The sequence below is a fragment of the Fragaria vesca genome, unplaced genomic scaffold (genome assembly GCF_000184155.1).
Source record: "Fragaria vesca subsp. vesca unplaced genomic scaffold, FraVesHawaii_1.0 scf0513160_u, whole genome shotgun sequence".
Classification (NCBI taxonomy): Eukaryota; Viridiplantae; Streptophyta; class Magnoliopsida; order Rosales; family Rosaceae; genus Fragaria; species Fragaria vesca.
Genome location: NW_004443448.1, coordinates 1,152,866 through 1,166,977, shown reverse-complemented (window position 1 = coordinate 1,166,977; position 14,112 = coordinate 1,152,866). Strand labels below are relative to the sequence as shown.

At 38.8% G+C, this 14,112-nt stretch overlaps 3 protein-coding genes and 1 non-coding gene across 5 annotated transcripts; 1 reads left to right on the top strand and 3 right to left on the bottom strand.

The window, feature by feature from the left end:
- Positions 1–164: 164 nt before the first annotated feature.
- Positions 165–2,594, bottom strand: LOC101310084. The gene is made up of 5 exons (XM_004310033.1): positions 2,257–2,594; positions 2,063–2,166; positions 1,858–1,971; positions 631–714; positions 165–473 (listed from the first exon to the last, which is right to left on the bottom strand). Exons 1-5 carry the CDS (start codon positions 2,498–2,500, stop codon positions 417–419), a joined length of 603 nt encoding a protein of 200 aa, XP_004310081.1. The 5' UTR covers positions 2,501–2,594; the 3' UTR covers positions 165–416.
- A 791-nt stretch (positions 2,595–3,385) lies between these two features.
- LOC101309794 (alpha-ketoglutarate-dependent dioxygenase alkB-like) lies at positions 3,386–6,847 on the top strand. Its single transcript, XM_004310032.1, has 7 exons — positions 3,386–3,524; positions 3,626–3,777; positions 4,867–5,213; positions 5,488–5,626; positions 5,765–5,831; positions 5,948–6,069; positions 6,433–6,847. Exons 1-7 carry the CDS (start codon positions 3,418–3,420, stop codon positions 6,570–6,572), a joined length of 1,074 nt encoding a protein of 357 aa, XP_004310080.1. The 5' UTR covers positions 3,386–3,417; the 3' UTR covers positions 6,573–6,847.
- Positions 6,848–7,141: 294 nt separating this feature from the next.
- On the bottom strand, positions 7,142–7,222 carry TRNAL-AAG. The gene has a single exon. It is a non-coding gene; the product is annotated as a tRNA-Leu (tRNA).
- A 3,484-nt stretch (positions 7,223–10,706) lies between these two features.
- On the bottom strand, positions 10,707–12,286 carry LOC101309318 (chlorophyll a-b binding protein, chloroplastic-like). Of its 2 annotated transcripts, XM_004310031.1 has the most exons (5): positions 12,150–12,286; positions 11,864–12,055; positions 11,675–11,712; positions 11,052–11,566; positions 10,765–10,954 (listed from the first exon to the last, which is right to left on the bottom strand). In XM_004310031.1, the coding sequence occupies exons 1-5, from the start codon at positions 12,197–12,199 to the stop codon at positions 10,940–10,942; spliced, it is 810 nt and encodes a 269-aa protein (XP_004310079.1). In that variant the 5' UTR covers positions 12,200–12,286; the 3' UTR covers positions 10,765–10,939. The 2 variants fall into 2 exon arrangements, with proteins under 2 accessions (XP_004310078.1, XP_004310079.1); XM_004310030.1 differs by having other exon boundaries at positions 10,707–11,566.
- Positions 12,287–14,112: the final 1,826 nt, after the last annotated feature.

The following is a 14,112-nucleotide window of genomic DNA, read 5'->3' as shown; positions in this document are numbered from 1 at the left end:
CTGATGAGTTTTCTGCTTCTATCCCTTTCATTTATGGATTTGTTCTAAACTTTCTATTCTCTATCTATGTTCTTAATAGTTTAAGCCCCATCTGTGCCTTTATTGATTCGAGGAATATAGAGTATTATACCCAGTGCCAGTAGGAAACGGAAACATCTCCCATCTGTGCCTTAATTGAACAGTAACATATATTAAAGGAATGACTATGATGTTAATAATACAGATTCAATATTGCCTACTTCTGCATTAGACTTCAATTTAAATACATCATGAGCAAGCAGATGGATTGAATTTGAACCACTGGTACTCGGATCTCTAACTCACGCATACACCAAAATCCAAAAGAGCACAAAGAAGACTGGCAGGACAAGAGAGGCCATGGAAAATTGGTGCTCTGTACATAACTACCCATCAGTCTACAAAAAGTATTTCATCCGGTCATCTCTTCTCATTGCATTGTATACAGCTTGGACCTGGATAGAATGAAATAAAATGACAACAATCATGTTGGTCAAATGTCAATCAATTCAAACACAAATAAAGTTTCCTCTATGAAAATACATTCCGGTCTATCATAAATATAGTGAATGCAATAATATTGACGACAAAAAGTGCGAGGGAGGGGAAGACCTGTTCACTAGAAATGACTTGAACGGGACCAATGTTTACAGACACATATTTGCCTCCTGAAGATAACTTCTGCTTGACACGATCCTGCCATAACAAATTGGCATTCATCATTTGCTGGGAATTCAACTTATCCACTTGTTATACAAATCTCAGAAAACATAATCAGAACTCAAACCTGTTGTTGATTCAAAGTAGGCATAAGTGTTAAACCCCACGGATTGCAAAAAAATGTTGCATCATCTTACCACTTCCTAAAGGAAAAATTATATTTTACGAATTTTATCGTTATTGTCTGTTTACATATTCCATCACCTGTGATTCTAAGAATGATGACCAAGCAAAGAGGACAAAGATTTTATGCACTTCAAAAATTCACAGTTAAAATTTTTATAATTATTTCAATTGAAAATATAGTTATTTGCTTGTGTATGAGAAGGCATGAAAGAAAACTCAATAAGTTTGTCCACTATTATATTAAATTCTACGGTCTAAACTTCTTAGTGTATTCTCAATTTGGCTGTAGCCTAGAGATAGTATAACCACTTGGCTGTCTTTTTTCTTAATGATCTTCAACGAGGAAGAACCCTGAGCTATTGGTCAAATTTTTTTTAAGTTCACATCAAGAGCCGACTAGGGTAATTATAAGTTCAGGGAAAAGCCTCCATACTGCATAACGGCCAACAGAGCTATCCAGCTTACTTTATAGACGATTCAATGAGGTAGTTAAAGGACTAGTCAGTTCCTTCCATCACATATGCAGCCTACCCCATCCCTTGCATTTCTAACTCAAACTAAAACCTAGCATAACATAAGCTCAGGATCCTGGCAGAAAAGGTCACGCTGTTATACACCTTCCCCCTACCATCTTAAAGCTTTAATCTTGCAAGAAGATACACTTCTCATTGCATCACACCTTCACTTGTTATCTGGCACGAGCTAAACATTGTAATAATGTACATCACACCATATCTTAGGAACAAACGACAAACAAACACCTCCAGACAGCTATCACAGTTCACTTATATCAGTCTGCACATTCACCTACCCATCAAACTACCCTAGTGTACAAATCATTATATCCAATACCTTACCACATTCTATCCAAAAGGAAAACCATGGCCGGACACTAGATGGTGTGATTCAACAAATCAGGCAAATACATGCATCATAACTATCGAAAAACTGTAAAATGATTGCCATGTATACGGAAATAAGTATTAGTATTACCTCAGGAACAGATTGTTGAAGCACGGATTCAACAGCAACAACCATAGCTTGCACAAAATCATCCCCTCCGCTTCCAATCGCCGTGAACCCTCTAACAGTTGGGTACGAATTTACCTTACATCAAAAATCATATAAACCTACCAATCACTCTTTAACCAAATCCATAATGCAAAAGTAACAAGAATCATAGAAAAGGCTTCAATACCTTCTGATCCAAGTCGAGCCATTCAGTGGTGGAATCATCCGCCACCGTGCCTCCAATCACCACATTCGTCGTCTGCCCAACTCTTCCTTCAGTTCTAGAAACCTCTACACCCAGTTTTAACCGCCAGTTAAAACCAATTTACACATCAAAATTAACTAACAGCTATTAAAATTAAAATTAAATAAAAACGAAACCTGAAATTGCTTTGAGAATGGCCTCCTGAGGGGGGCCTTGTTCGTCTTCGGAGAGAGAGGGTTGGTTTTCGTTGTGGGAGGAATGGAGGAGAGTTCGTCTGGGGAAGTGGAAGTCTCGGGTCAGCCGCGGAGAGGAGAATCCGGTTCGGGTTCGGAAGGAAGCGGAAACGGAGCTCCGAGTTAGATGAACGGGTCGCCACGCTTCTATTAGCATAGCGGAGCGCAACGCAGTTCTGCAAGCCATTTGCTTTTCTTTCTTTTTGGTTTTCGATCGGAGAAGACTGTTGTGGTTTCTTCGTCCTCTGCAACTCTCTCTGAATTTATTTCAGATATCCGCTAATTTTTCCCAGAAAAAAAAAAAAAAAATTGAATTTATTCTTTAACGGTATGGTCTTGAAAGGACTTTGCTACCCCTGTCCGATAGCAAAGTGAAGTGTGACTCTAAGGGTGATATAGTCTCTTCCTCAATTTCCGCGTCTGGCTCTGGACTCGTTATTTACTTCGCACCTCAGTAGGTTTACCGTTCACAAGATAAATTTCAATAATTTGTTTTTTCTGATAGATTTTCCTAATTAACTAGTATGAAGAAAAATAATGCTAATTTACAACAATGCAACAAAGATTATGATAATCATACCAAAATCACGAAATATGTTTTAATAAACAATGATGCAGTGATCGAGATTTTAAGACTGTATTTGTCTGAGACAAAAAAAGACTTATCCAAAAATTCTAAAATTTATGTTCTATATGTTTCAACAACTAAAAGCCATTTGCTGGAGAAAAAAGTGACCAAACTTCTAAGTCTTATCACAATTTTGTTGTTCTTGTTCTTCAATCACATCGGAAGAAATCCGACGCAATAGTAAAGAAAAACGTGAGGAAAAGAAAAAGGCGGGGGTTGGGATTTGGCGGTAAACGATATATTCACTCTGGTGAAAGCTGAGTAAAACTGTAAAAAGATCAAACAAACAAAGATAAAAATAAAAGTTCCCTGACCCAGAAAATTACTAAACCCAGTACCCCCGCAGTAGTGCTGCTAGCAACGTCCGCCACAGAACCCTCTTAAAACCGAAACCCCCTTCTCCCTCCGATTCACCCTTTTTTCCCGCTCATTTCGTTTCGCGACTCCGAGTTAACTCAGGCGGCGACTCGCCGAAGATGTACGCATCCGATTCGGTCCCGGATGATTTGGAGCGAACCGCTTTCCGAAAAGCCGAGAAGAAATACAAGCTCTATTACCAGGACACCTACAGAACCCCCAAGAAGTAATTCTCTCTCCATTTACTCCGATTCCGATTCCGATTTCGCTTCGGATTTTTAGAACCTAATCAGAATGCATGGTGTGATTGTTGTATCTATTTCTTAGGAAAAAGCAACCGAAGCCGGTGGACTTATCTGAGGTTCTGGATTTCAAGTCGGTTCAGGAATTATACGATCGAAAGGCTGAGCTTCCGTCTGGAATCGTTCCGGTTCGGTGCGGTCTGGATCGTCCGGTTTTCGCCATAGAGAATCGTCCAGGCATTAATCCCTAACTTTTAATACTTTTTTGATTATTTTCTACAAGCATTTTTAGCTGTGCCTGCATTTCAATTGTGGATTTTTATTCGGAGGCTTATACTAGTTGCTAGTGTTATCCTAATTGTATGACATGTGTGTTATCAGAAGCAATGCTAGTTTAAACAATGAGTTGCTTCTGCTGGATCTGAAAATGACAATAAATTTGCGAATTAGTTTTTAGGTGCTTTTGCCTGTTAATCAGAGAGTTTTATCGTTTCGGGATACAAATATTGTATGTTGTTCGAAGTTTAAGCTAATGAATACTAGACTCTCTCTTGTATGTGGTCTGTCGTTCACTATTGGAAGTCTTAGACATGGGATTGGTGAGGTTGCAAGTATAGGGATTCTGAAATCAGGAATTCAGGGTTGTGATAGATTTTATTGGGAACATGCTAGCGACGTGGTCGGACCACAATCCAGTTCTTGTGGATAAAGATTTTGATGAGGAAAATCTTATAAACATAATAAACTTGAAGCTTAGTGACTAATTAGAGAAGGCTGCAACCAGGTGGTTGAGGAGCGGTGGAAGAAATTTCATGAGGGACCTTGGAATAGACAGTTGATTGATAGATTAGAGGATTGCCGGTTTAGTTTTACAATATCAAAGAGACATAAGTAGGTGCATCGTCAAGAAAATAGAAATGCTGAGTGGGTGGCTTCGATGTCAAAGAGAAATAAGCGTCCTTTGTCTTTGGCGAATTCAACACCATCTCCTCTAGTGGAGATCTTGGACTTTGGCAGCCTCTCAACCTCTCCTGTTTTTGTTTGAGAGGAATGCCTGGATTGGCTTAGTGGGTGGAGTTTTCCTGCCATATTATTTTCCAGGGTGTTCCTTTGTTATTGTATATTTACTTAAATTTGTGCTGTGGCAGTGGCACATATGCTGTTTGGTTCCTCTATGCGTGTTGTTTTCTTGTATCTCAGTTAATGAATGAACGATATAGCTCAAAGGCACAAATAAGCAGAGTATTCTGTAAATTTCAATACCACAATGTCATCCAGCCTTTATTTATTTATTTCTAAGGTATATTTCCTTTTGGAAACATACAGGATTTTATTTCATTCCGGGAGCACTGACTATAGAACAACAATGCCAATGGATCAAGGAGAGTTTAACCAGCTTTCCACAGCCTCCTAACAGAACAAATCACAATGCTTTTTATGGGCCTATAAATGATTTATTTATTGCAGCAAAAGAGAGGAAAGTTTTACTTGCAGAAGAGAATCCAAATTCTGAATATAATCCTTCTATCACCACTAGAGATGCTCAAGCATGGAAGTTCTGTGAGGAACATGAAGCATCATCAAAAGGAAACTCACGCAAATCAATATCAGCTTCAGTTCTATTGCGGAAACTGCGTTGGAGCACCCTTGGCCTGCAATTTGACTGGTCCAAGGTACTTGTTGGTTCATTTTTCAATTCAGAATGCATATCAAGCATACCTCTAAGAATGGCATGTTACTTGGATGCCAACTGATTCGGTTGGCAAATGATTTATGCTTCAGGATCTAGTCTAGTAAATAGAATCTAACGTTTCCAAGTTACAAACTTACAGATGATCTTAACTATTGTCAATAATGCATAGTATCTATTTGTAATTGGCTACAATACTAAATGCATTCAAGCTGTGTCACAGCACGTCTCTAACTAATTTTGTCATCATGATGTAGCGAAACTATGATATATCTCTCCCACATAAGAAGATTCCTGAAACACTCTGTCAACTGGCTAAAAAACTGGCAGCACCTGCAATGCCCTTGGGTGAAGATTTCCAGCCTGAAGCTGCAATAGTGAACTACTTTGGCTTAGGTACTACCGAGGAAAAAATTGCTTATATTTGCAGATTGTGATAACTTAAGTGTTCTTCCTTTTGAATGGGGAACTTATACAATCTATGAATTACATTTTCCTACCTTTTTTTTTATATCAAATTTAAGTTTTGTCTAGGGGATATGCTTGGGGGGCACCTGGATGACATGGAAGCTGATTGGAGTAAGCCTATTGTAAGCATGAGGTATGTTGCTGTGCCATTTAATTTATGTATCTTGGTCGTGGTTGATTGTCAAGAAAACAGAAAACAAGATCGAGTAAACACCTCTTTAAGTGCTTATTTATCTCTATTTTTCACAGTTTAGGTTGCAAAGCAATTTTCCTTCTGGGAGGAAAGCTTAGAGAGGATCCTCCATTAGCAATGTTCCTTCGAAGTGGTGATGTTGTACTTATGGCTGGAGAAGCAAGAGAATGCTTTCATGGTATGTCTGAGTCCTTTGCTATCTTGAAATGGTTAACCTGTTTTGTAGTTTAAGATATTAAATTGATATCGATGATTAATCTGTTGACGGTAAGACCAATCAACAAGTGAGGAAAGTGATTGATTTGATCAAGGCAATTATTGTTTGGTTCTTAATGTTTTGATATTGCATACCATATGTGGGCTGCCAGACTGTCCGTGTTAAACCAACAATTATATCCTTTACCCTCATGCCCTCAACTGAAGTGCTTTCTTGTGATAAACAGTACAGTTTGCCTATTCCATTTTGCTGAATCTATATTGATTATTAATCCCCAGAGTCTACTGTTTCGTAAGAGATCTGCTTTGCTTTCTTGTTTCACAGGCGTGCCTCGGATATTCACAGACGCAGAAAATGCTGAAATTGTGCCTCTTGAGCAGCAGTTGTCACATGAGGTTGATTCAAGTTTCTTAGAATACATCCAAACTTCAAGAATCAACATCAACATTCGACAAGTATTCTGAGAATTCTGCTTGTTTTTCCTCCGAAATCAGACAGATGACTTCGAAAACAATGGGGAATCATTTTTTGGCAACATAGTTTCTACTTTCTAGTGATCATAGCAAAGCCCCCCAAAAGACATTAGTAGATGGAAGTAACAATGGTAGGAATTGGATCTAACTAGTGCCAATTTATGGTCATGCGAACTTGATTGTAACTGGGGATTTATTCGCAACTCCTTGCAAGTTTAGTTTACTTGCAACTCAATTTTGTGAGAAGCTCAAGCAAATACTTCGGTATTGATTAATTACTTGCAGATATCGAACTGCAATCTATCTTTTTACTTATCGCTTGGTATAACCGCTTGTCTTTCTACAAGCAGGAATGTTTGTTCAGCTCAGTAGGTTTGCTTCTGAAGAAATGCTCTTTAGACAGTGTATTCTGCAGATTATTGATTCACAATTCCAAACCCAACACAAACAAGCTGATATGCATACATTAAATTTGCAGGAAAAAAAAAAAAAAAAAAACCCAAAGATAGAAAATAGAAAAAAATAGAAAAACCAAACATAGAAAATAGTAAAAAAATGAATGTTGACAGTGGGATTTGAACCCACGCCCTTTCGGACCAGAACCTTAATCTGGCGCCTTAGACCAACTCGGCCATATCAACTTTGATGCTAGCTTTAATATTTCTAATTATATCGTATTTAACAAATCTACGATTTCTAATGGTTGCCAGCTTTTGGAGAATTAGACCACAGAACACACCTATGGACCATGTAGGCATGTACCAGCCGCAAACCAGACCAGTGAATCGGTAGTCTGTGGACTGTGGTGTTCACTCGGTTTGACCTTTGATTTGGTGTTTGGCTAAATGCACCGACTGCACCCCGCCGGCAATTCACAACTCCTGGTAATTTCTAACACTGCTAAACAAAACGAGAGGATTTGGGGAGGACTGGAATTAGGCGGCGCTGAAAAAATGGTTCATAAACAAGTAACACATCGGACAAACGTTTCTGTATAAGAAAGAGATGACCGGATACTCACGCAATGAAAATGAAACCGCCGGAGAAAACTTCAACAAGCTAGTTTGTTTAGGAATATATAACCATCAATCAAATTCGTTTTCAACAACCTTACGACCAAGAACAAACACTTTGAACACATGTTCTAATATATATGTTCTCTTTGTTTCCCTTGAGCTGTTCAACGTTTTCCTTCACCAATTTAAAATTTTGAACTAAACCTATTATCATCCAAGTCTAAAAGACTTGACACCATAATTGGTGCCCCATCACCCTGCAGTTTTGCATCACAAGTACTTTTCTCTCTTGAGGAATGAGGATAGAGAGGAATGAGGATATTACTTTGCTATGCACACCAAGCATGCTCGCTCGCTCTCTAAGTCTCAACTTCGACAACACGAAGCCATCATTACCCGTTGTCTGTTTGGAAAGAGAAGGAAAATACAAAATAAAATTCATAAGCATAAGCATGTTAAATCATAAGCATGGTAGGGTGTGGATCTTGATTTTACTATCATTGTATTACATATATCAACATTCCTTTTAGTTAGTTCTATTCTTTTCTCTTGTATTAGTTACAAAAGATATAGATGGGTGTTTCATTTGGCCTCATGTTTCACGATACCCCAAGTAATGTATACACGGCTCCTGGTCCGGTTGGGGCTTGATGATACATGCACCATAAACACTTATCAGAAATAAGACTGAGCTGGGTTGTCTGCCTTAACCCTTCTTATGCTTATTACGATAACGAGTGTAACGATAAATAAGTATATGATAGGGTATAATTTTCGTTAACTGATTTGAAAGTTTATGTATGTTTACGCAAAATAATTCTTGGGATTTGTTTAAGCCTCTAGCAATATGAGACTGGTCCCTCAAGAGGCATGTTGCCATTGTGAACTATGGAGGGCACCTCCGGCTTGTTATAGAGGATTCCTATATGGTGTCCAGTGTGTCGTCCAGCAATGTGGGTTGCCATCTTAGGTGTTTGAACTGGCAGTGGTCATTAAATGAGCTTCTGTGGTCGGTAAACATGCACTTGTGGCCGTGTGAAGTGTGAGTACTCTCGATGTTACGCTCTCATAAGAGAAGGAGGGGTGTACACACACCTGTCACATTACACATTGAGAAACCAAAAGAAAATTCTACAACCTAGGAGAAGATAACATTCACGTTTCATCATCCACTCCAAAGATATTTTTACCCCAAATTGCTCAAAAAGATCAAAACCCTAAGACTTAACATCACCCACAAGTCACAAACATCCATATTGTACTGCATGTGATGCCCAACCTAAACACACAACCCAAATCAAAACAAATCCATCACACAAATTCAATAGTACAAGAAACAGAAAAAGAGAAGCCCAAAATAAAACCAAACACCTCCACAAAATTCCAAAATCCACACCAACGCTTCTACGTGTACGATTCCACCACCACTTGGCCACTCTCTGACTTTATATATCTCCAAATTTCAATCCCAAAAAATAAAACCAGAAAAAATTCAATCCCATTTCTTCAATCTTCGCTCCCTTTTTCTCTACCTCTTCTTCTTCTACTACTCGATAAGCCAACTCAGTTTCTCACACATTCTCAAATGGGTGGTCCGATCGTGTTGACCCAGATAGCTCAAGGCCTTGGAGTCCTCGCCGGAGCCGCCATCGTCAAAACGCTCATGGACAAACCCATGGCCGGCCCGTTTCCGAGGTGCCCAAGTTGCAACGGGACGGGTCGGGTCAGCTGCCTCTGCTCGCGGTGGTCGGACGGTGATGTCGGGTGCAGGACCTGTTCCGGGTCGGGTCGGACTTTCTGCAGCAGCTGTGGTGGGTCCGGTACGGGCCGGCCTTTACCGGTTCAGCTCTCTGTGAGGCGTCAAAACAATCCGCCCGGTTCGGTCTAATTAGAAATGTTTATAGTATCTCTTGCTCTCTGTTTTGTCCCTCTTTGATTTTTTTTCGGAAAGAAAAAGAGTTGAAATTATTGAATCATGTAATATAGTTAAGGGTGATGATGATACTTTGAGGGAAATGAGAGGGTTTGGAGAAGTAAGTTCCATTTTTATTAGGCTGTAATGTAATGTAATGTAATGACATCACTTTTTCTCTTATAATGAATATATTCATAGCTAAAATTTGTGTATGCTTATTCACAATTTTGGGTATTTTTGAGTTGGATTTTTTTGGGTTTCATTCAGTTTCATAGCTGAGTGAGTTGATAGTTTACTTCTTGTGTAACAAAGTTGTTGCTTGAAGCCAAGTTCTTGGTTGTTAATTGATAGATACTTGAAATTAGGGACATCAGCACCCATTTTACTCAATCTGATTCAGAAAATGGTGATTCTTTTGGCTTATGCACCAACCCGTTTGGTAGAAAACAATTAGTTAGAGCCAAGAGAAAGTTCTTACTAATGATCTATGTCTACTAGTTAATAATAATGCATTAATATGAATGTTTGATGTTGAAGCTTAATGTTCTTTTGTTCAATGGGGATATCTGCTTGTCAAGTTCTGAAATTTCCGAGTCCTTGCTCCAGTCTTGACAATAGGCATAGATGGTTATTTTGCCTTTATCATTTCTTGCACATTCTAAAATCTAACCTAACATGATTTGGCTTACATAAGCATAGGCTTTTTAAATAAGTGCATTTAGAAAAGATAAAGGTCATCTTTTTGTTGTTAATGTTTTTCTTTTATCAACTTGAGGAAATGGTGAGGTAGATCTTGAATACCAATATGACTTTATCCTCTGTATCTGATATAATATGGAATATCAGACGACTAAATATGTAACTGCTCATCTGACTATCAGACTTGCCTCTTCCCGAATAAAAAAATTTGAGGCATTAACCTTGTGATAGTTAGCTGGAATCCAAAAGAAATGAGAGCTAAGTTTTTGTAGTTCTAAATGAGTATTCTTTATGTTCTGCACAAGTGAGGATTTGATGCTCAGATCTGGTGAAAGTCATGCTCTCTTTAAAGTTTAAACCTTAATCTGTGACATGGGTTTCGAAGTTTCGATTTCTTTGTGTTAGGTGTTTCAATATGTTGCATGAATTGCAGATTCATGTTAATCATTGGAGATTTTCCATCACAGGAGTGGTGCTTCACTTAACAAACATTGTCCGTTAACAACTGATTCAATACATATTTATGGAGTTCAAGTCCAAACAGATATTTGTACACCAGAAGATGGTTCTAATCAAATCACATAACAAGTTTACGAGTAATAGTCCTACAAATTTCCCTTGGCTTCAAACATAAACCGTAAGCCTCTGTCCTCAGATTAATGATATGTGATCACCATAGTTGCCCCTTCTTCCAAACTTGAATCCAATCGGAACTCTCCCATATTTTTTCATCCCTTGAAAGCCTGTGACAATCCACAACGATTCACTGTTAGCCTAAGCAAAGTATGTTACAGCAATGGTTTTATCTGATTTAGTTCCAGTGCACTTAGCATTACTTACAGAGAAGACAGTGGCGTGGCCAGGATCAGCAAGGTGAGCAAAGAGGTTGTCAATTGGTCCGGTACCGGTGTAAATGTGTTGAAACCAAGCACCCATCACAGCCAACATAGCCAGTCTCCCATTCTTGATCTCCTTTGTCCTCAACTCCTTGATCTTCTCAGGTGAGCCACTTCCCCATCCAAGTGGGTCAAACCAGAGCCCTCCTGGGTATCCAACGTCTGTGCCAGTGAGCTTGTTGTTGGGGAAGATAGGGTCAGTGTTAACAGACCCAGGCTTGAGGATGTCAGCCCATCTCCTGCCCTCAGCCCAGCCGATGAAAATCAGCTCAACAATGAAAAGTGTGGTTGTGTCAGTGAAGTATTCTTGTTCTCCTGCTGTGTACCATGAAGGAGTGTTTAGGATGCCAATCTTTGTCAAGAATTCCGGGATGAAGATCCCGGCGGCACCCAACATCGCCCACCGGCAGTGTACAATCTCAGCTTGCGTGTTCCACTTTAGGCTGTCAGGGTCAGATGCTGCATGTTCAAGTTACACAAGCAAACATTAGTTACAATTTTCACAAGCATCCATTTAGTTCATTCATTTGAAATTCTATAGGGACAGTGTCATGGATTCTGACTTACAAAGACCAAGAGGATCAAAGCCAAAGTCTCCTGGGAGGCTGCATTGTATAGTACAAACAGTCAAACACAATTAGAAACTAGGATTAACTAACATGTTACACTGAATTTAAATCAACCAGTTCATATTCATATTGTCGAACAACATAACATGTCAGACTGCTTTCTGTAAAACGTAAGTAAATTACGTACCTTCCATCGAGCCATGGAGGTGGGGTGCTGCCTGGGAACCATAAGGGTCTGTCAGGGTCAGCTGCAGCGGCACATACCCTGAAGGATGTTGATGATGATCCACTCGGTGCTGCCACGTTTCTCACTCTCAACTTCCTCCCGCCAAAAAACGAAGCCTTTGTTGCTGCCAAAGCAGACCCAGCTTTCTGCGAGCTGCAACATGATCACATATATTCCATCTCCTAATCAACTCTTTGTTCACATATTAAACACAATCAGATCACATCTTACAAAGTGGATAGCTTACCTAGGAGAAGATACAGCTGCAATGGCAGAGGAAGCCCAAGCAGAAGCCATTTTTGACTATGAGGATGTAACCAATTCAAGCTTTTTTCTTTCTTTGATATAGTATGACAATGAAAATGTGTTAATGTATGAAGGGTTTGCTTATCTTAAAGGATAGGAGAGAGGTGTCCGATTGGTTTTTGGGGTGCCATGTGGCATATAGAATCTGATACTAGGCCCCCTTCACCTTCTTCACCTCCAGTTCTTGAGCTTACCTGGAACAATCACCAGCTTGTGGTTCAGATTTCTGGTATAACTTGAAAAGATTTTTATGATCTAAATTTTGTGGTCAGGTTTTATTTAAAAAAAATAAAAAATTACTGGGGCCTAAGTGTGAGTTTTGAGTCTACGGGCTAAGCCCAAGCATTTAGGCCCACAAAATCCAAAAGAATCTGAGAAAATGGAAATTGAACCTCTATTCCTCCTCCAAGATAGGAAATCCTCTAAAATCTAGCTAGCTCCTTATCCTTGTTACAGCTTGTAAACCTGAATGGGGAAGAAAAAAAATCATGGCAAGCTTTTTTAAGCGTAAATTTGAAACACAAAATATATACAAATATTCGGTACAATTGAATTGAATAACAATATTGTTCGAACAACTTTCATTCATACCGTGATTCAATGTGTAAATGCTCATAAATTAGAATAGGCCTCCTATGTTATGCAATGCAAGGGTAAGATCACTACTGGTTTCACAATATTTCATTGAGCATCTTCAAGCCATGACCTTTCTCTCAATAATAAGTTCATTTAGCATATTTATATGATGAATCAGAGTTACAAAAGAATTAAGAAAATGACTCTTTTCCTAGCCAATCAACTTCAAAGAATGTTTGGAGTAGGAACTCTAAAGACTATAATAACAGTAAGTGAATCAGTGATAATGTGTTATGGAAAATGTTGTGTAACGTAAAACTGATCTCATAGTACATCGACTTTGTGCTCAGTAAGATCGTCGTCTCCTGATTTACAGTGGATTGGTAACGAGCTCGTTCTTGTAATACATGTTTAATTAGGTACGTTAAACAACCAACTTAGCTAGCTTGGTGCACACTCAACCTCGCAGTACGTTCATGAGTTTATTTCTTGCAACTCAAATTAACCGATTACGATTTACGAGGGAATAAAGCTACTGGCAGATGCGTTAAGCAACATCCTCTGCATTGTCTCCCTTCTAATTCTCTGCTGTAGTCAGTCACAGATCGCCTACCACTCCTAATCTGTAAAAATTATAACACAGATCTTTTTTTTCCGAACACTTTTATGTTGGGAGGGTTGAGTAATATGATTCTTACTACTTTAATCCCAATATACCGAATGAATCAAGACTAAACCTGCAGCCGACAAAGAGATCTAGTTTGGTGGAAGATTACGGAACTTTTTAAGGAAACAAGTAGTGGTTAATCATAGCTATGAGGATAAATGTTTACCAACACCATCAAACCCCTTCTTGAATTGTTAAAATCTATTAGGCCCAGTTTACCAATTATCATATCAGCTAATTAATTAACACAGGAATTAGCAACAACTAATTAATCCTTACGATCTCCTTTACTTCATCTCCAAATTGGATTTGATTCTCATCATTACAGTTCTACAAGCTATAGCATGTGCTGGTTATCAGTAATGCAATCATGTTTTCACAGATAATCGCTGTTCTATTTATGCCTCAAGCTAGTTGTAACATAAAAATCAAACTATATTTGATAGACAAGTAGGGTCATTACTTAGTTAAAGTTTATATGATTAACATGAGATTATTCTAGCTTGTTTGGGTTGCATCTTCTTTGCTGAGTCAACAAGCGAAGACTGATCAGTCGTATTCATCATCGTCGACTATGAGTCCCAGTGAGTTAATTTGGTCTGAAAGTACTAAATGATCGATGCAGCAGCTAGCTAGATAGCAACAATATGGTTTGTTAAGC